Here is a 19,170-nt window from a genome sequence, read left to right as displayed (position 1 = left end):
TGGGGTTCTCCTTCCAAATCCTAGGGGTCTGCAGCGGTGCTGTGGGAAGGGAACATTCCCATAACAGCCATTGCAGGGGTGGGGGTAATATACAAGACATGGGGATGGGGATATAATTAGAGGCTGTTCCAAGCCTTCAGCCTGAATACCAACACCTCAGTGCAAGCAGTTACTCACTTCACTTGTACCGGCAGCTGGCTGCGGCTGCTGCCAAGGGTGCAGGGGCCGAGGCTGCACAGTGAAATCATTATTGCTGGGGCTGGGGACAGCCTTGGAGACCTGAATGGGTGGCCCTGGTAAATCTGAGACACTTCTGGAGGCAGTGGGAGCTGCTGTGGGGAGCAGGCAGGGGATGCATAGGGGCTGGGGGAGACTGGAGATACCAGATACCTGGGGTGTGTTTTACCTGGCTCTGGGAGCCAATGGTTGGGGTGAAAGGGAGGTGATTGAATCACAGAATCAACCAGGCTGGAAAAGCCCTTTAAGCTCACCCAGTCCAACCGTTCCCAGCACTGCCAAGGCCACCACTAACCCATGGCACTGAGGCCTCGTCTCCACGCTGTGTGAACACTTGCAGGGACGGTGACTGCAGCCCTGCCCTGGGCAGCCTGTTCCAATGCCTGAGCACCCTCTGGGGAAGGAATTGTTCCTCAGCTCCATCTAAACCTGCCCTGGTGCAGCTTGAGGCCGTTTCCTCTTGTCCCATCCCTTGTTCCTTGGGAGCAGAGCCCAGCCCCTCCTGGCTCCATCCTCCTCTCAGGCAGTTGTAGGGAGTGATCAGGTCCCCCCGAGCCTTCTCTTCTCCAGACTGAACCCCCCCAGGTCCCTCAGCCATTCCCTATCACACTTGTGCTCCAGATGTGGGGCTCTATCTGCTACCAAGATTCAATGAGGTATTTCTGTGCTGCCTGGCCTCAGAGAAAAAGTAGGGTTTGTCCAATGCATCTGTCTGGGACCCTTGCTAAAGATTGAGTGTTGGGTTATATAGAACAGCAGTTTAACCATCTTTGTGCTGGATGAAGCACTTAGTGATGGGGCATGAGAACCTTCAGCCAGAGGCTTATAAGGGAAGCAGGGTCCAGGCTGGTAGTAAAAACCAGGAGCACTTCAAAAAACATAACCCCAAAGCCAAAGAAAGTGATGGTGCCTGAAACTCATGCCAGCAGTACAACAGCACTGGGGCTGGGAGCACATTTGGAGCATGGAGCACATCCAGCTCATGGGGCTGCTAACCTCCTGGGGCTTGGCATTTGCCCTTGGCTGAGGCTGACTCTCAAGACAGCACGAAGCCATACAAAACATGCCTTCTGCTGCAAGCTGGGATGCATCCATGGAGGTCTGGCCTCTGCAACACAGGAGCCGGTTAAACACATCCAAGTATCTCCTTGCGGAGGCCAAGAGCATCGCTGCCAAGTCTCTCACCACGTTCCCTTCCAGGAATCGCTTTGGAAAGGGGAACTGTGAGAACGGGACCCCAGGCCAAGAGCCCAGGCTGCTTCCACCTCCTGCCTGGGGAGGGGATGGTTCTCACAGCTCAGATATCTCCTCCCGCTTGCTGGTGACACTTGTAGGACATGGGGACACTGGCTTGGCTGGAATGCTCCATGCTGTTGGACATATCTGTATCACTTGCAGCATCCCTCCGCATCCCAACCTCCCCCGTGGTCCAGCACAGGCACAGTGGGGTGCACCGCGGTGGTCCCCGCTGCGCTGGCTCCTAAGCATCTCTGCAGAGTTGCCATGGAGACCATTAATTAACCATCATCCCTCGGTATCGAGCCCCGAGAACAAGTGAAACCTTTTCCCTTCACCTTCATTGCAGGCTGGCACAAGGAAAGCCGGGGCCAGGCAGGCTGCAGCAAGAAAGCAGGCAAAGCCCTGGGCAGACAATGTTTAAATGACTTTATTTTTATTCCTTTTCTCCTTTTATAAATGGGCACAGCACAGAAAGAATTAAAAAAAATAGACAGTACCATTAACAGTGCTCGATCCATTGGCAAAAGATTAATTTTAGAGTCTTTTCTTCTTATTATTATTATTAAAGTTTTGGCCATTGAGTAAGAACAAAAACAATTGACAAACATTTTCTTTCCTTTTTGCTTTGTTTTGTTTTTAACAGACACTATGAAGCAGTTTCAGTACTAAACTCTAGGAGAGTTATGTACATACCAAAAATGTTCGGTTTAAGATATGTTTCCTATTAAAAATATTTACATGCATTGTTTTGTCACCCCCTCCCCTATTCCTTGAAAGGTAAAACGTTTGTGGTTTCTTCTCATGGGTGAGATTTGTTGTTCTTTTATTGGGAATTTAAATTAGCTCCGAAGAAACAGTGAATTGGGGCTCGCTTGTTGGGCTTTTCCTTTGATTTCCTGGAACCTTCTAGAAAGGGATATATTTTTTTTTACTATTTATATCAATGGATTTTCCTTTTTTTGTGTTTTTTTTTTTCTTTTTCAGATTTCTACAAGAACGTTTCATGGTTATTTACAGGAGAACCAATGGGTGGTGATTGATCCTGGTGGTGAGCGTTGAGAGAGAAGCATGTGATTTTAAAAAGGAGTTCTATCAAACTGCAATGGATATACATTTCCCTAAAGTCAGCAGTTCTGTCTGGTTTGATTGTCAGCTGTACTCTTATGACTTAGACCAGGGGGACCCAGAACAGGGGTAGCTTATGCACTTAAAGTCACTGGTACCCTTGAGGTCTTTGGAGATGCGGTGGATGAGTTGTCTGGAACATGGGGTGAAAAAAAACCCATCTGGGCATCACAGGAGCATCTCCAGGGGTGTCTTTTTCCCAGAAATAAAAATAAGAATTAAAAAAAAAACTCAAAAGGGAACCCAAAAAAGGTTTGTACACTCCAGACTGAGACTTCTCTATAGAGACTGGGAGTGGATATGTCCGTGGAGCTGCAGGCACAAGGTACGTGGGACAGACCAGAGCGAGCATGGAGGGGCTTTGGCTGCTTCACCAGTATCCAGCTCTGCTTCGGCTCTGGATGGGGATGCAGCCATTGGAAAAAGGCTCCATATCCCCAATCCTGGCACACCCCAACCCAGCGCCAGGCCACTGCTATGACGGGGCAAAGGATGGAGCCAACAGCATGGGGGCAAATCCTGCACCCCACAGCAGAGCACAAGGGCTGCAGCGTCCAGCACACGATGCTGGTGGGTAAACCCTCCTCCTCCTCAATAGGTGCAGTTTACATTGAACCTGTGCACGCGTGCGTGCTTTGCACACACACGTATATACATATATACATACATATTAATTACATACACATATATATACATACATACACAACACACCCATCCCTGTTGCCGCAGGCTCCAGCCCAGCCGAGCAAGCTGGCGAGGTGCCTGGTGAGACGGCAGTAACTCTAATAAACCTTTCAGTGCTGAAAGCTCAATGTCACTTCAGGAGCTGCCAGAGCCTTGCAGAAACCCTCGGAGCCCAGAAACGCTCATAAAAAGGGTGTTTGGGGGGGAGCTAAGGGGGGAATAATAACCATGATAAAAGAAATCCATTCTTTTAGCTGATGGTTTTGTTCTCGTTAAAGCCTCCGTGCTGGTGACTCATGGCAGGGGTCGGGTAGCTCTGAGTTATGAGTCTGGGGAGCAGGAGCCAAGGTTCACAGGAAGCAAAGCAGCTCCTACCCAGGGATCTTTGGCACCCACCAGGCAAAATGGGGAGGGAATGGGAACTGTAGAGGTAAAGCAGCACACCGCAGCACACATCCAGCTCAGTGCCATCATCTGCCCTGCAGCAGGATCCCCCCCCCCCAGTACAGGGATCTGCTGCTTTAGTTTTGAAAGGTCCAAAATCAGAGGTTTTTGGAGAAAAAGGTGCAGCTCCCTCCCAGCCCTGCAAAACCTGCGTGGGGCTGAGTCCTGCTGCAGGCTCGGGCCACCTCCATCCCTGCCCATCCCGTCCTCCCTCTTCCAGGTCCTCATTTGGGCTCTTATGCATGGTTTCTGGTCCTCCCTTCTCTTTGCCCCTCTCCTCCTTATTTATGCAGCCCAGGAGTCATTGATCACTTCATCAGTCTCCTCCAAGGCATCAGCTGCTGCAAATCACAGCAGGGATAAACTGAAACCCAGCAGAGCCGGGAGAGGAACCGCTGCCACTTTCCACCCCTTGCAACTGCAACTTCCCTAAGACTACAGAACTGGCATGGCAAAGAGGGTTCCTTCAGCTGTGGTGCATCACACACACGCAAGCATGCAGGAAAGGAATGGAAAAAGAAGTGGGAAAGCCTTGCTCTATGCCCATGTGGATGCTCATATCCTTGGATGCACAGCTGGAAGGATGAACACATCTGGGCATTACTGAAACTGGGAGACCACAGCTGTTCCTGGGGATATCACTACAAGGGATATGCACAGACTGAGTTTGTGCAGAGGGGGATGATGACAAATCCATCACGAGGGGACGATGTGGGAAATGCTACCATTGGAGTTGATTTTCCTAATAACTTGCTCTGTGGCCAAATTGACAGCTAAGAAAAGAGGCTTTTGCTCCTCCTCCCTGTGCTTTTTCACTTCTTCCCCATCCATCTTCACACCAGGAATCCCTCAAAAGCCCCAGAGATGTGTCTATGCAGAAGTGACTGCTGGAGGGAGCAGTTGTGCCCCACTGCTACCGGCTCGGGACCACGAGCCGCAACACCTCCTGTTCACGTGGGTACCATACACAGCCTCAGGGATGGCCACACTGCAGCCCACCACCACCACATCCCCGTTACAAACCCTGTCAGCATCTCTTAGCTGGAGTTCATTGGGTTTTTACCCATCCCCATTGCACTGGTAATAAAGAGCAGATGGTATTTGCGATTTGGTTTGGAGATAGGCTTCCCCTGAAAAGATCAGACCATGTTCAGCTTCATCTCACCGTCACCACTACATGGAAGGCTCAAGATCAGCCATCCTCCAGTAAGACAAGGCTTTTGTTCTTCCAAGCATCAACTCCAACCACTAACCCAGTGCTCCTGGGGAACTGAGCCAACAGGAAAGGCTCCATCAATTTATCAGCAGAAGAAGGTGGGTTCCAATAACGTAAGATCCAACTTGAGCTCCCATCCCCTCTCCAAGCAGAGAGCAATACAGCAAATGTATGGAAGCAGCAGGTAAAGGATGAACTGAGACTTTGGACAATTCTGATCACCAGTTCAATTGCTTTCACCTTATTTGGCATGTGGTTGTCTTGTACTTTCTAATTACTGCAAGACAAAGCGCTGCCCAGCTTCTTCTTGCCATCCCACTTCCAGCCTTCCTCACTTCTGAAACTGTGATGGATTTAAGTGCTGGGATTACAATTTAACACCAGCTGAGTGAGCCGAGGTTAAGCTTGAGTGAATAAAAAATTGTATTATGGAACGTCAGACTATTAAATGGGGGAAAAAATGGCATGAAGAAGATTAGGGAAGCAGCTAAGAAAAGCAGTATTTAAAAGATTAAGCTGGGAGGGTTTTCTTTAATGCAAGCTCAAAGATTAAGTCCACGTTTTTCCAAGAAGATGGTGATTTTGGGTGGCCTCGATACTTGCCATGTCCAACTCATTATACCATGAAGAGGCTCAAGTTCTGCCATTCCCCAACAGCGAAGGCCCTTTGTGTAGTCCCCAAAAACCCCAAAGCCATCAAATCCATGAGTTCAAACTCTCCCCTTCAAGCAGGTTGGAGAAAGTGGCTCTTAGAGCCAGGTTGGCACCAGCCTTCTTCAGATGTGGGGTCCCCTCTTCGCAACATCCTCATCCTCCACATCCAGGATGGACCCAAGAAATGGGTACGCACACACTCACACACACATGCACACCATTTACCTTTCAGCATCACCATCCAAGGCATCCAACAGGACCATCTTTCCCAAACTAAAAGAACCAAAACGTTGACCATTTTGAGGCTGACATCTCTAAAATGGGGATTTCAGAGCTGGCCTGTACACACAGGGACTCTGCTCTTTACCCTGAAGTAAAACCAGGTCAGCATTTTGGGTTGCAGTCTCTGCGTTGGGCACCCCAAACGTGTAGCCCAAACCTCACATCTTCACAACCACAAAGTCCCATCCAGCCATTATAAGCAGTGCAATGAAAATTTACAGGGATTTCATTTCATATATATATATAACTGTGTATGTATGTGAGTATATATATATATATATATATATATATCTAAAATATGTGTTTGGCCTCTCAAATTCCTAACATAAAGAAGCACTGCTGTCTTGTAGACTCCATCAGGGTCATAAATCCCTATATCCACTAACACCCTGAGGGGACAAAGTGTCACTGTGTCTGTGCAGGTTAATTCACGATGCAAGGGAGTCAAAGCAACTGATTCTTCTCCATTTTCCTGTTTAAACTGCTCTAAGAGCAAAGCCAAGGTCTCCATGGGACACCCTTGAGATCCCAACCATCATGAAAACAAAGCTCCTTGACTGCATCACAAACAGTGCTTCAGCTAATTAAAAAGCCAGCTCATTGAAACAGCTAATTGACTTTTCTGCGCAGAGAGCTTGCTCCAAGAAAATCTAGCCTTTCTAGAAGGCACGGTTGGGCTTTGGATCAGGCCCTGCTGCTCTGCACCTTAGGTAGCCTCAGGGGGGGAAACCACTGCACTTGGGTGGTGATGGCTTCCAGGATCTATCGCTCTCAGGCTCCTGGGTGCCCTGTGGGTTATACTGGAATTTAAGCAACAACAAAAGAAACACAAACCATCAGTCCTGGGTCTTGTAAATGATATGTAGCAGCCAACCTGCCCTGGGGTGGACTGGTGGGAAGCCACCGCTTTGCCTCACCTTCCTCATCTTCTGGGCGCAAGTGGCCTGGCGGGGACCCTTGACAAACCCCAAAGGGGACACGGTATTGCCTTGGCTTTGCATTTGTTATGCTGTGTCTTACACCTTGCAGTGCTTCCTTATTCCCTCTGGAGTAACAGGGGAGAGGATTGAGCTTCTCCATTTCCAACTCCTCTCCCTGCCAGCTCCCCACCAAGCAACGTCCCGCTCTGCTGCAAAACCAGTGCTGTCGGTCGTACTGCGCAAGCTGAGTTTTATTGGTCACAGTGAAAACCCAGCAAAAGCAAGGTCCCTTCTCCACCAAACCCCTCAGCGGCCGGCGACACGCGGCTTCTATAGATTTAAGGTCTCTGGCTGTGCACAGCGATGCAGTGAAGCGAGGTGGTGGCAGGAGGAGAGCAGCAGGAGATGATACCCCAATGCACTGCTCCACAAACTCTCCAAAGAGTTGATCTAAAAAGATCATTTCCAGCGTACTGGCCACTTCTGTGTGTGTTTTTGCCTTTCCTCACTCCAAGAGCAAACCCTGGGGCATCAGGTATTCCAGCCCCTTGTGCTTGTTTTCAAGGTTCGAAGCGTATTTGAGAGTCGTGTCCTCTCTTCAGACAGAAGCAGGGAGCAAGGAAATTCCTGCAAAGCAACCGACCCCGTTCAAAAAGAAAAGAAGAATTAAAAACAAGAGAGAGGGAAAGAAACCTCCCTCCTTTCCAAAGGGAAAAATAAAGGAAGATAAATCCAAACCAACCCCCCTGCGCCCCAGGGCTGGTAGAAGGTGTCTGGATCCCAGAGTCCGTTGTGTTGGTGGGAAAAGCCCAGTGACCTCCAGCCATTGTTGGCAGCCTGAACACACTGTCCCATGCTCACCAGGGTGCTCCCTGGACACGGGTTCCTTGGTGTTGGCTCCATGCCCCATGCCTCCCACTGTGAAAGGCCAGCGGTACTCGGTCTGAACTCAGCGATGCTCTGGGCACTTGGTTTTCCATCCTGCTGAAGATGTGTTTTCTCCTTTAGCTGTTGCAGGTTTTGCTTTTTAAATTCACAGTCTGATCCAAAGAAGAGAGAAATAAAAAGAGAAAGAGAGAGACTGGATGAAGTAGAGGAGGAGGAAGAGTTTGGAGCGGGGAGGGAGGGAGCGTGAGGCACGCCAGGCTCTCCTTCTACGCGTAAAACTCCTCCTGCTTGTCAGGCTTCTGGTACGTCACGTTGGCTTGCTTGGGTTCCTCCAGCGTGTAACTGCCCTCATCCTTCTTCTTCATCCGGTAGATGAGCAGCATGACAAGGAAGGCAGCGAAGAGAGCTCCCACCACGCCTCCCACGATCACCGCTGCAACACAGACAAGTAGCACATCCATCAGTGCTGGCTTTCAGAGCAAATAATAGGGGGGGAATCATTTTGGATTCCAGTTTGGTTTTGTGCTTTGCACCTTTCCTACTCAAATCTATGATTAAGAAAACTGAACACTAAAGTGAGGGGCTGGTGCAATGATGTGGTTCAAGGAGCTTCAACAAGCTCCTCAAGTGCAGTGATGCTGAAGGGTGGGTAAGACCTGAAAGTGAATGACAAAGCAGCCCAGGCACAGTGAGAGGTCCCTTGTGCAAGGAGGGTCCAGAAAGTACCCCCAAAGAGCTGCTCATCTGGGAGCCTGCCAGCATCTGCCATGCTGAAGACCACCAGAACAGCAGCTGCTTTGCCATTTGCCTCCAGCTCTCTTTAGCTGGTGATGGGACACTGACCCTTCTGCCTCATCACTAACGTCCCTTGCAGTCAGAGGTGGCCAGCTGGTTTTCAGTCAGTCCCATAGCACACAGAGTCATAGAACCATAGAATCATTTAGGTTGGAAAAGCCCTTTAAGCTCACCCACTCCAACCATTCCCAGCACTGCCAAGGCCACCACTGAGGGCCTTGTCTACATGGTGCGTGAACACTTGCCACCTCCTGACTCCATCCTCCTGTCAGGCAGTTGTAGGGAGCAATCTTTCCACTAACATCCTGTGTTTGCCCTGCAAAACCATCTTAACAAAAGCAAACTGTGCACAGCTCTGTACTCTCCTCACAAAGACATGAAGACCCTTGGGAACCCCGCAGCAGAGGCCCTGGAGTGCCTGTTGTGGGCTATCCCACATTTCACACTACCTCCATGTCCTTCCAAAGCCCAGCCCCAATCCTGGGGCATGGCCATCCCAGCTCTCTGCCCCATCCCTAAAGCCCCCAGCTCTTCCCCACGAGCTCTCACCTATCAACACTTCTTTCCTCTCCAGGATGTTCTTCTGGGGGAGCTGAGCAGCCGAGTTGCCCGAGTCTATCGTGTTGTCCATCAGCCCCGGCTCCGCGTTCTTGCCCAGCCCGGGTCCCGATGGGGGGGTCACCACAGCCATCACCTCGTTGCCGAGCTCGGGACGAGTCGTCTCTTCCTCCTCCCGGATCTCAAAGTCCCCGCTGGGGCCGCTGCTGACCGGGACCTCCAGCTCGTTGTCGAGGGCTGTCGTCACCTTCCCTGGCTCCATCTGGGAGAAAGGACAAGATGGAGCAAGGGGACAAGGACCAAGGAGTGGTTCCTGCCTTCAGCAGCAATGATGTGTCCAGAGGAAGGACATCACAGTGCTGATGACAGCAGGGAACATGGGGGATAACGCTGGCGTGTCCCTTCCCTGTGTCTCTGATGTGGACGATTGCATTGCATCAAGTAACGCAACCCCACATCTTGATGGTCACCAAAAGGCTGAGGCCACTGTGGCTGAGCTGGATCATTCTTATATGTTTCCATCCCAGGTACCCCAAGATGCACAAACTCTCACCTGCTCCCTGTATCTCCCCCTGAAGAGGGCCCCACATCCCAGGCCCTCATTTGGGCTCTCTGTCCCCAGTGTAGATGGATGGATGGCTGAAACATCTCACAGATGCCTCCTTGCTGGGCATGAAGTGATGGAACTTTTTGTGCTACAGCAACATAGCAAGTGTAAAGACTGGTGCCATCAGACTGGTCCCAGGGAGGTCCCTTCCTTCTCCTTTTTCTCCCTTCAACCTGCTTCTGTGGTTGCAGCCCTGTAGCACAGGGCACAACTGGGTAGTTGGGTCCAACTTTAGCCTAAGAGCTCATCTCAGTCTCCCCTCGGGCAGGTTAAAGCCATTCCCCTTGTCCTGTCCCTGCAGGCCCTTGTCCAAAGCCCCTCTCCAGGTTTCCTGCAGCCCCTTCAGGCACTGGAGCTGCTCTCAGGTCTCCCCTTCAGGAGCCTTCTCTTCTCCAGGCTGACCCAGCCCAGCTCTCTCAGCCTGGCTCCAGAGCAGAGCTGCTCCATCCCAACCGTGACCTATTCATTGCCTCCTGCTCATCCCCACATCTGCAGCTCACTCAGGGCCAAATCCCCCTTCACATTCCCCCTTGTCCCAACAGCCTGACCCCCTGCATGTCCAGATGCTGCGCTGGACCACACTGAACATCCTTGAGCAAAACCTCCCTGGGATCCCTGCTTCCTGGAGCAAACAGCTCCCTCCACATCTGCCTTGGGATGTTACAAAGCCCAATGGGCGGAAGCTGGGGCAGGCAAGTAGAAGCCCTCTTCATATCACACTGCCCTGAACACATGGCTCAGTGCTTCCCACAAGCAGGCGGTTTTGTGACAGGGATTGATTGAAGGTCAGCAAGAGCCCCCAGCTCTGTACGTACATCTACATACAGAAAAGAGGGGCTGGTTTAGACAAATCACTCTGCCTTTCAGTCAAAGCAGTTTTGACAGGGCCCCTGGGGGGTTCTGAACGAGAGATGGAGCAGCACATTAAACCCCCTGCTCAGGACACCCAACGGGTTGGAAACGCTCCTTCGAGCTGGAATTGTGAAGCATTTGGGCCTCCCAGTGACAGGCTGCAAGGTGGGAAATGGTGCAATGAGCCCAAGCACCAAACCCAAAGCACCAAATCCGAAGCACCAAACCCTGGCAAGGCAGAGCTGGGGGCACCAGGAATGCATGGCATACCCTGTGTGCTGCCCATCATCTCTTATGCCAGCCCCATCACCATGCTCTGCCTGTGCTAAATCCCCCCACCCTTTAGTCTCCCATCTCCAGCTCTCCAAATCTTCCAATCTGCAGGGATTGGAAGACCCCAACCTGGATTTGACCTCATTCTAAGCAACGGGGTAAAGACAAATCAACACCAGAGGCTTCCCATCACCATTGCTTGGCTTCCAACACGGCCCACGAGCCCTTTAGCAGGTGAGAAGGGCTCCTGCCTCCTACCTGGGGGGCTTCTGTGGGTGGCAGCGTGGCAGGACTGGAAGGCAAGGCAGTGCTTTTGTCTGTGGGCTCTGCAGTCCTGGACATGGTTGGTTTTGGCAGTGACCTGGGTTTGGCCGTGCTGGTGGGGACAAGCCGCGTCGTGGCCACCTCTGTTGGGGTGCTGGTTGCGAGGCTGGACGTGGTGGGGGTCTCCAGGGTGGTGGCCCGGGTGGTGGCTGCCTTGGTGACCAAGGGGAGCAGGAACCTCCTGATGGTGGTGGGCTTGGCAGCGGCCACGGTGGTGCTGGTGCTGGTGGTGGTGGTGGCCGCGGTGGTGGTGGTGGTCGTGCTGGCTGTGGTCGTGGTGGTGGTGGTGGTCATGGTGGTAGGGGAGATGCTGGCAGTGGTACTGGTGGTGCTTGCTTTCCAGCTGGGGATAACCGGTGTCTCTGTCATCCTGGGGATGTACAGGACGCTGGTGGTCTGCTCGGGGGTGGTGTCCTCAGCAGGGAAGGGCTCAAAGGGGGTAGCCACGGGCTGCACCATGGTGATGGGCACCACGGCCGCCGTGGTGGGCAGAGCGATGGATGTGTCCGTGGGGAGGCTCACGGCCGTCTCGAGCCCCGACTCCCTCTCGAAATCTGAAACAGGGGGAGAAGAATGAAGGGTGAAACATTTCCAAGGGCTGGAATGTGCCTGGAATGTGCCTCACCCCCCAGCAATGAGAGCAGGGACTGGTTCCAGGCTCAGCTGAAACCAAGCACATCCGCAGCATTCCACTATCTGAAAGGGGCTTACAATGGTGCTGAAGAGGGACCCTTCATCAGGGACTCTAGCGATAGGACAAGGGGTGATGGGTTTAAGCTTAAACAGGGGAGATTTAGGTTAGATCTAAGGCTGAAGCTCTTCCCTGTGAGGGTGCTGAGGCGCTGGCACAGGGTGCCCAGAGAAGCTGTGGCTGCCCCATCCCTGGCAGTGTTCAAGGCCAGTTTGGACACAGGGGCTTGGGAACATGGTCTAGTGTGAGGTGTCCCTGCCTGTGGCAGTGGGATGGAGCTGGATGAGCTTTAAGGTCCCTTCCAACCCAACCCAGGCTGTGGTTCTGTGATTCTATGAAATCCTCATGTGCTGGTCAAAGCCCCTCCTCGGGGGTCAATGAAACCTCTATAACATGGCATGTGCCGTTGTGCCAGAGAAGGACTAATCCTGCCCCATAGCACCAGAGACTAAAATGGGAAATGGAATCACCTGAGCCCAGCTTTGGGACAGTTCCCTTTGCTTTTGCCTAGGAAAGAGCAGGAGGGCAGCTCCAGAGGCGGATAAGGGCATCCCATCACAAGCCCCTCTCCAGTCCCACCGAGGACCCTTCCCCACAGCTACTTACACCCTGAGCCTGAGCCCGAGTAGACGTCGTCCAGTTCATCATCCCCAAAGGGGTCATCGTCCCCAGAGCCCTCCAGGTCCACGGGCCTCTCGTAGTTCTCATTGCGCCAGCGCTGAGCCTGCAGCCAAATGGGGACACGCGTGAGCAGGTCCAGCCCCACCAGTGCTTGCACCGACACCCCCAGACGGCCCTCGAGGGATAACGCATGGATTCAACAGGCCAGGGAAGAGCCAGACCACAGGAGCAGAGGCAGCTGAAACACCCAAATCGTGTGGGTTTGCCCCCAAAACAATTCACTGCTGTCAATCCTGCAGACAAGCAGACATGTGGGGAGCTCTCATTGATGCCAATGGTATTTCCCATGGAAACAAGCCCTCTGGAAAAGGGGAGGAGAAAATCCAACAACTGCTGTTGGAAACTAATGGGGAAATAATCAGTTTCTCCAGCTCATTATTGTTGGGTTTAGGTGATATTTGTGTGATTCCTGGCACAGATGTGACAGTAACACACGCTTCCCAGCTGCCGTGGCTTAGGAAGCCTCCATATGAAACACTATCAGACTTCACATATTCCACTGCTTTACAGCGCTAAAACTTGAAGAGCCCTTGCTAGTAGGGCTCTTAAACATCTTGTTTTGCAGATCAAAGTGTCTCCTGGTTGTGTTGCAAGGAAACAGTTTGACACTTCATTACAAGCCAAACAAGGAGTCTTTGATCTGCAAGATAGCATCAGATGTTCCAAGATGTAAGGAGGCAGGTTAGTGCTTAAATTGGAAATGAAGGGGTTGAAGGGTCCCCATCACCTCTTGGAGCGTTTTACCTCTTGACAGAAGCTTGGGGTTTCTTTGTTTTCATTCCAGATTGGAACAAAAAGCAATCTTGAGGAGTCAGAAGAGCCCATGACATAGAAAATCGGCTCTTAACTCGCATCATGTCCCCACATCTCTCCTCCGGGGGCCCAGCAGCTCGCAAGGGGGAGAAAACACTTGGCTGGAGCAAGATGCACTGGGGCTAGAAGACACTTCCCAGGGGCTGTGAGGTGATCCCAGCCCTGGTGCCCAAGCCAAGGAGAGTCACTGGGTACTGCAGATGTGCCCCTGTGTCATCCCAAGCCCCTCTCCAGGCTTCCTGCAGCCCCTTCAGGCACCGGAGCTGCTCTAAGGTCTCCCCTTAAGGAGCCTTCTCTTCCCCAGGCTCCAACCTGTAGCACTCAGCTCCCACACAGGACGCAGATGTTTGGAGCTGGGAAGCCTTTCCTCTGCATCAACCCCAAACCTGCTCTATGCGAACCCCATCACCCCCTCCAGGCTGAGGGAGCAGGATCCACGCCCCAGCCCGGCAGGGATCCATCCCCTGGAGGCGCTGACTGCAGCGGGGAACAACTTCACAGCAATAAAACACCTCGCAGGGCCAAAACCGGCTCTGTGGAGACAACTCCCCTGATGTGAGAGACGTCTCTCCCACGCCTGCCCCTCACACGCCAGCCTGCAGCAGAGCAGAGAGATTCTCAGCCAGGTTTTGCCCTAAATGGATTCCAGAGGATCCGCATCAATCTGTGCTGTTTATACCCAGAACACTGCCAGGGATGGGGCAGCCACTGCTTCTCTGGGCACCCTGTGCCAGCGCCTCAACACATGTTCACGAAGCTGCGGCGTTCCTGCTGCTCAGGAGAGGTGAAATGGGACCTAATGTGGGATGGCAGAGAGTTTCCCTTCTCTTCCTTGTCTGCAAGTCTCTGGGGGCTGCTCCTGCGTGCAGGGGGAGCTGGTGATACAAAACCATGGCAAGCAGCAACGGATGCTGGGCAATCCCTTACTCCAGCATCCTCCACCCTACTCCTAAAGAACCACACAGCCAGGACCAGGCGTGGGGCACCCCCTGACTGCAGCAAGCAGAGCCCCAGCTCATCCAGCTTCACAAAGATTTACTGGTAAAGCCTCGTGAGGCTTCAACAGGCATTCCCAGGGCAGAATGGGGGTGTCTGGGACACGGCTGCTCCCAAAACAAGCCCCCATGTGGTACTGACATAACCCTCCTCCCAGCCAGGCTGCCCCAGCTGCAGCCCCGATGGTATTAGGTCAGGCTCATGCAATAAATCTTGGGAACAGTCGGTGTTTATTTGGATTTACTGCTGCTTAGATCCCTAATGCTCCGCATGCCCCCAGCCCCACACAGCCCCCCTGCGAGGAGGGGGCTGCTCCCCCTTTGCAGCATGGGATGAAGGGGAGAGGAGCGGTGCTTTTGCCAGCCCAGGAAACCACAAATCACACAGGACGGCAGCTCCCAGCCTGCAGCTGCCTCCCACCCCTCAGCCCCCATCGCATCAAAGGCGCAGCTGGCTGGATGGGTCCCAACAGAGAAACCCCATCCAGACCTTATCCCAGACCCTGCAGGCTCCAGGTCGGAGCGAGGTTGGAGGGAGCCTGCCGGCAGGATCCCTGCATGTGCTGGATCCATCCCTTGCTGCCCCTGCTCCCTGGGATAGGCTCACAGAATCAACTGGGCTGGAAAAGCCCTTTAAGCTCACCCAGTCCAACCATTCCCAGCACTGCCAAGGCCACCACTAACCCATGGCACTGAGGCCTCGTCTCCACGGTGTGTGAACACTTGCAGGGACGGTGACTGCAGCCCTGCCCTGGGCAGCCTGTTCCAATGCCTGAGCACCCTCTGGGGCAGGAATTGTTCCTCAGCTCCATCTAAACCTGCCCTGGTGCAGCTTGAGGCCGTTTCCTCTTGTCCCATCCCTTGTTCCCTTGGGGGACTGTGTCAAGGACTGCCCTGACCCCATTGCATGTTGGTGCTGCTGCCCCAACGAGCACTGCAAGCACCAAAGGAGGGTTTTCCATGGATTTCCTGCCTGCCTAGGATGGGAGTGACACAAGTCACATCCACCCCTTCGCCATGGTTGGGATAGGGGGGACATGCTCGCAGGACTCCCACATCCTCTGTGTAGCCCTTTCTGGGTGTCCAATGCAAAGCTGGGCCAGGCAGAGAGAGGCTCCCTGGGGCAAGGAGGAAACCCCAGCATAGGGAGAACAAAGCATGAGGAGACCCCAGTGCGATGTTGATCCTGGCCCCAGTGCTCCTTGCCCCACACCACCCCCAGCTCAAGCCAAGGGACAGCAGCTCCATCCCTGCAGTTACAGCCTCCCAGTCAATGGCTGTTGGCAGCGGGGCACCCAACAGCTCAGTGCTGCTTGCCCCAGCCAGGCTTCATTAGGGAAATTAAACCAGTCAAGGCAAAGCTGCTGGAGGCACTGGAGCCCAAGACACCAGCCAGGCCTGGGGGTTGCATTACCTTTGGCAGTGTTTAAATCCATGGGAGGCAAAAAGGAGTGGGAAGGTTTAAATCGCCCTGCGAGGTGCTGGCCCTTCACCAGGCCATGCTCAGGACTGTCCTGCAGAAAGGGAACTGCTCCATGTGGCTCTCTTCCTCCCAGAAAGGGAGCCACAAGCCTGTGGCTCAGCCCATGCCAGCCATGGAGACAGCCTGGGCCCGGATCCAGCTCTGGCATCCTCCAGACCCCAATCACTTGCCCTTTTTCCAGGCCTCCAACATCCAGAAAGGTCACAGATCTGCTATAAAAGGAAGTCCTGGTGCAAAGCGGTCTCCATAGACCATAGAGCAGGCAGTCAGATTTCAATAAACATCCCTCCAGTGCTCTAAATGTCACAAAATAAGTGCCAGACCTAAAGGATGCTCTGGAGATGACATGGCCACTACATCAAGCTTGGACAACAAAAACATCCTCCACTTGATCCCAAAGGACCCTTCTGGTCCCATAGCCTCCATGAGGCTGAGCAAGATGAGCAGGAGATGATGCCCACGCAGCCTCTTTGATGCCTCTGCTCTGCAGCTTGGCTGGACCGGGCAGGAACAGCAGCCAAGAGGCTGGAGCAGCACAAATCACACCCATATCCCATGCTAAGAGCCTTGGGGAGCAAGTGAGAGCTCTGACCCTTTGGCCTGGGACTGCTGGAGCTGAGCAAGGGAGATTAAAGAAGCTTCAGTCCCTCTCCATCCTCTATGCCCATCTCACCCACGCAGCACAGCCCCTTAAAGCCCATCCAGCTCCAACCCCTCCCACAGGCAGGGACCCCTTCCACTAGAGCAGCTTGCTCCAAGCCCCTGTGTCCAACCTGGCCTTGAGCACTGCCAGGGATGGAGCAGCCACAGCTTCTCTGGGCACCCTGTGCCAGCGCCTCAGCACCCTCACAGGGAAGAGCTTCTGCCTAAGAGCTCATCTCAGTCTCCCCCCGTCAGGTTAAAGCCATTCCCCTTGGCCTGTCCCTACAGGCCCTTTTCCAAAGCCCCTCCCCAGGTTTCCTGCAGCCCCTTTAGACACTGGAGCTGCTCTAAGGTCCCCCCTTAAGGGGCCTTCTCTCCCTAGGCTGAACAAGCCCAGCTCTCTCAGCCTGACCCAGAGCAGAGCTGCTCCAGCCCTCACAGCATCATTAGGCTGTTACATTTTTTAGGGTGTTCCTACTCCATGGCAGGGCTAAAAACCCTAAACCCGCCCTAAACATCAAACCCGAAATGTGCTGCCATTGCAAAAGCAATATTCACTGCTGAGTGTCTGGGTTTCACACCAGGAGGAACAAAACCTTATAAATCAATTAATCTTTAACCACGGGGAGAGGCTGGTGGGTGAACCTCTCTGGGATGCTCTCAGGCCCTTCACCAGTAGCCATCAGCATAGCAACGGTCGCCATGGAAACCGCCTCCTCCATGGCGACGCATCCATGGCTGGTGCGGGGCGATGGGTGGTGCTCCCCAGCGCATCCACAGGATCCGGGTCCGGGGTCTCTTCCCTGTTGGGGGTCATGGGGAAGGAGGAATTGAATGACCTGATGGGGTGGGCAGCAGGGGGGGGGGGGGGAAGTTGCCTCCAGCTCCTGGGGAGTGGTCCTGGTGGGGCAGAGAAATCCTGATTCAATTCCCAGCATCCACTGCCTGTGAGACTTGCAGGGGGTCAGAGCATCACCCCACACCGCAGCAGCCCTGGTTGGGATGTTCTCTGACCCAGTCTGCGTGTGATTGAAGGCTGTGGATGTTTCTAACTCTCCTGGCTGTGAGAAGCAAGAGTTTTCCCTGAGGGAATCAGAAAGCACATAAAAAGAGCTGGAATTTGGTGGTTTCTAAGGCAGCTGGGATGCAGGCTTGGTTCATGTCTGGAGGTTAGGCGGGTGGTGATGGGGGACCAAGCATCGGAGCCTGAGGAGCCCATGTGCATCCTCCCATCAGTCCAACTGCAGTCCCCAGCACCTCACGTGGGGTTTGGAATGAGAAGGCTCCTGCTGTGGGGAGAGCTGGCATGGCAAGATGGGGATGAAGGTGATTTTATCCAATGGTATGGGTGTCCATGGCCACCCAGGGGCCTCCAGCACAACTCTAGGGCATGAGATGGGGCCAAGGCAGGGGGAAAGGATGCATGTGGAGAGCATCAGGAGGGATGCAGGGATCAGCCTGCTCCACATCCCAACAAGCGGGCAAAGAGGAGAAGGAAGATTGAACCAGTGTGAAGGCAGCCTAGAGAACAGGACAGGGCTGTAAAGGGAAGCACAAGGACTGGCTTGCATCCCATCCTTCCCTATCCCCTGGTGCCAAGCACAGGTTCTTGCCTCTACACCCAATCCCCTGCCTACCCTGCTTGCAAAGCAAAGAGCAAAACCAGAAAGGCAAAGTCTCAACGTTCTGTTTGCATTTCAACCCATTGAGACAGCTTTGGGAATCCCAAACCCCCTGGTCCCAGCAGCAGACCCACTGCCCTGCATGCTGCAAGAGCAAGAGGAGAGGACAAGGTGGGCAGGTACTGGCTTTGGCCGGGATGGAGAGATGCAAACAGCAAGGGGAATGCTGGGCTGTGTCATTCACCAGAGATGCTGACTCTGTCTGCGTTGGAGAGCTCGGAAGGACGCAGCCAGGGTCAGTAATCCATCGGGGGCTGAAAACCATTTTGTCCAGGAAAAACTGAGACCATATTGCAGGAAAAGCGTCGATTATTTCTTTGCTATTTTCCGCAGGATATTTTCAATTAATCACCCTTGGAAAGCGCTTTTCTGGTGTTTTATATAGCCAACCTCAATAGCTCGTCACAACATGTGATTTAGTGATACTATAAACAGTTGAAATAATATCCACTTGCGCATAAAGCTGGAATGAAAACATTGTTTCTGAGCCTTAAAGACTCCACAATTCTTTTCCCACTACAGACCAACAAAAAAAAAATCACTGAATTTCCACTCTTGGATCCAAGGCTGCGAGTTAAAAATAAACCTGTTGGAAAGCTGCTCCAGACGGCATCTCAGTGGCACAGGGACCTGCTGCTTTGGGAAAAGACCTCCATGTCCCAGCATGGTCAGCCCCCAGCCAACATTTTTGCTCATGGATTGATGCTGGAGACCACCAAAGCTGCTTGAGATGGAGATGCCCATGGTAAAGCCTGGGCTAGGAGGCAGTTTGGGGTGCAGGATGCTGATGGGAAGCAGGGAGGGGGTGATGCTCACAGCCAACTTACGAACCGCGGTGTGAGCTCACACAAGCAGCAGCCAGGTCGTTTGTGTAACTTCATTCTTTCTCTGATTAATGAAGCCCCTGCACAACAGCTGCCTAAACCCCAGCGCATTCTGATTTAATAAGCCTGTTATTTTATGCAAGTAAAACAATCATTAACATTTAGCAAGGAGCAGCAATTATTCTGGCTTTGTATCGATTCTCCACTGCCAACGCAGGCAACGCTGCGAGGAGCCAGGCTGGGAGCAGCCACATCCCAAAA

The 19,170-nt window shown here is 53.0% G+C and overlaps 1 protein-coding gene across 1 annotated transcript; it reads right to left on the bottom strand.

The window, feature by feature from the left end:
• Positions 1–7,034: 7,034 nt before the first annotated feature.
• On the bottom strand, positions 7,035–17,125 carry SDC3 (syndecan 3). Its single transcript, XM_062611525.1, has 5 exons — positions 17,024–17,125; positions 12,396–12,585; positions 11,033–11,652; positions 9,034–9,304; positions 7,035–8,122 (listed from the first exon to the last, which is right to left on the bottom strand). The coding sequence occupies exons 1-5, from the start codon at positions 17,123–17,125 to the stop codon at positions 7,956–7,958; spliced, it is 1,350 nt and encodes a 449-aa protein (XP_062467509.1). The 3' UTR covers positions 7,035–7,955.
• Between the last annotated feature and the right edge of the window lie 2,045 nt (positions 17,126–19,170).

Source organism: Pezoporus occidentalis, unplaced genomic scaffold (assembly GCF_034315485.1).
Source record: "Pezoporus occidentalis ecotype Australia unplaced genomic scaffold, CSIRO_AGI_Poc_V1 ctg153, whole genome shotgun sequence".
In the NCBI taxonomy this organism is placed as follows: Eukaryota; Metazoa; Chordata; class Aves; order Psittaciformes; family Psittacidae; genus Pezoporus; species Pezoporus occidentalis.
The sequence above is the reverse complement of the archived record's forward strand: the minus strand, read 5'-3'. Positions and strand labels throughout refer to the sequence as shown.

Bases quoted from the DNA above. Each gene is read 5' to 3' on its own strand.
- SDC3 (XM_062611525.1), bottom strand. From the start codon at position 17,125: ATGGAGGAGGCGGTTTCCATGGCGACCGTTGCTATGCTGATGGCTACT. The intron at 9,305-11,032 runs GTAGGAGGCAGG...CCTTTCTCCCAG, and splicing joins CACCCACAGAAGCCCCCCAG to ATGGAGCCAGGGAAGGTGAC. The intron at 8,123-9,033 runs GTGAGAGCTCGT...TCTGTGTTGCAG, and splicing joins GAGGAAAGAAGTGTTGATAG to CGGTGATCGTGGGAGGCGTG.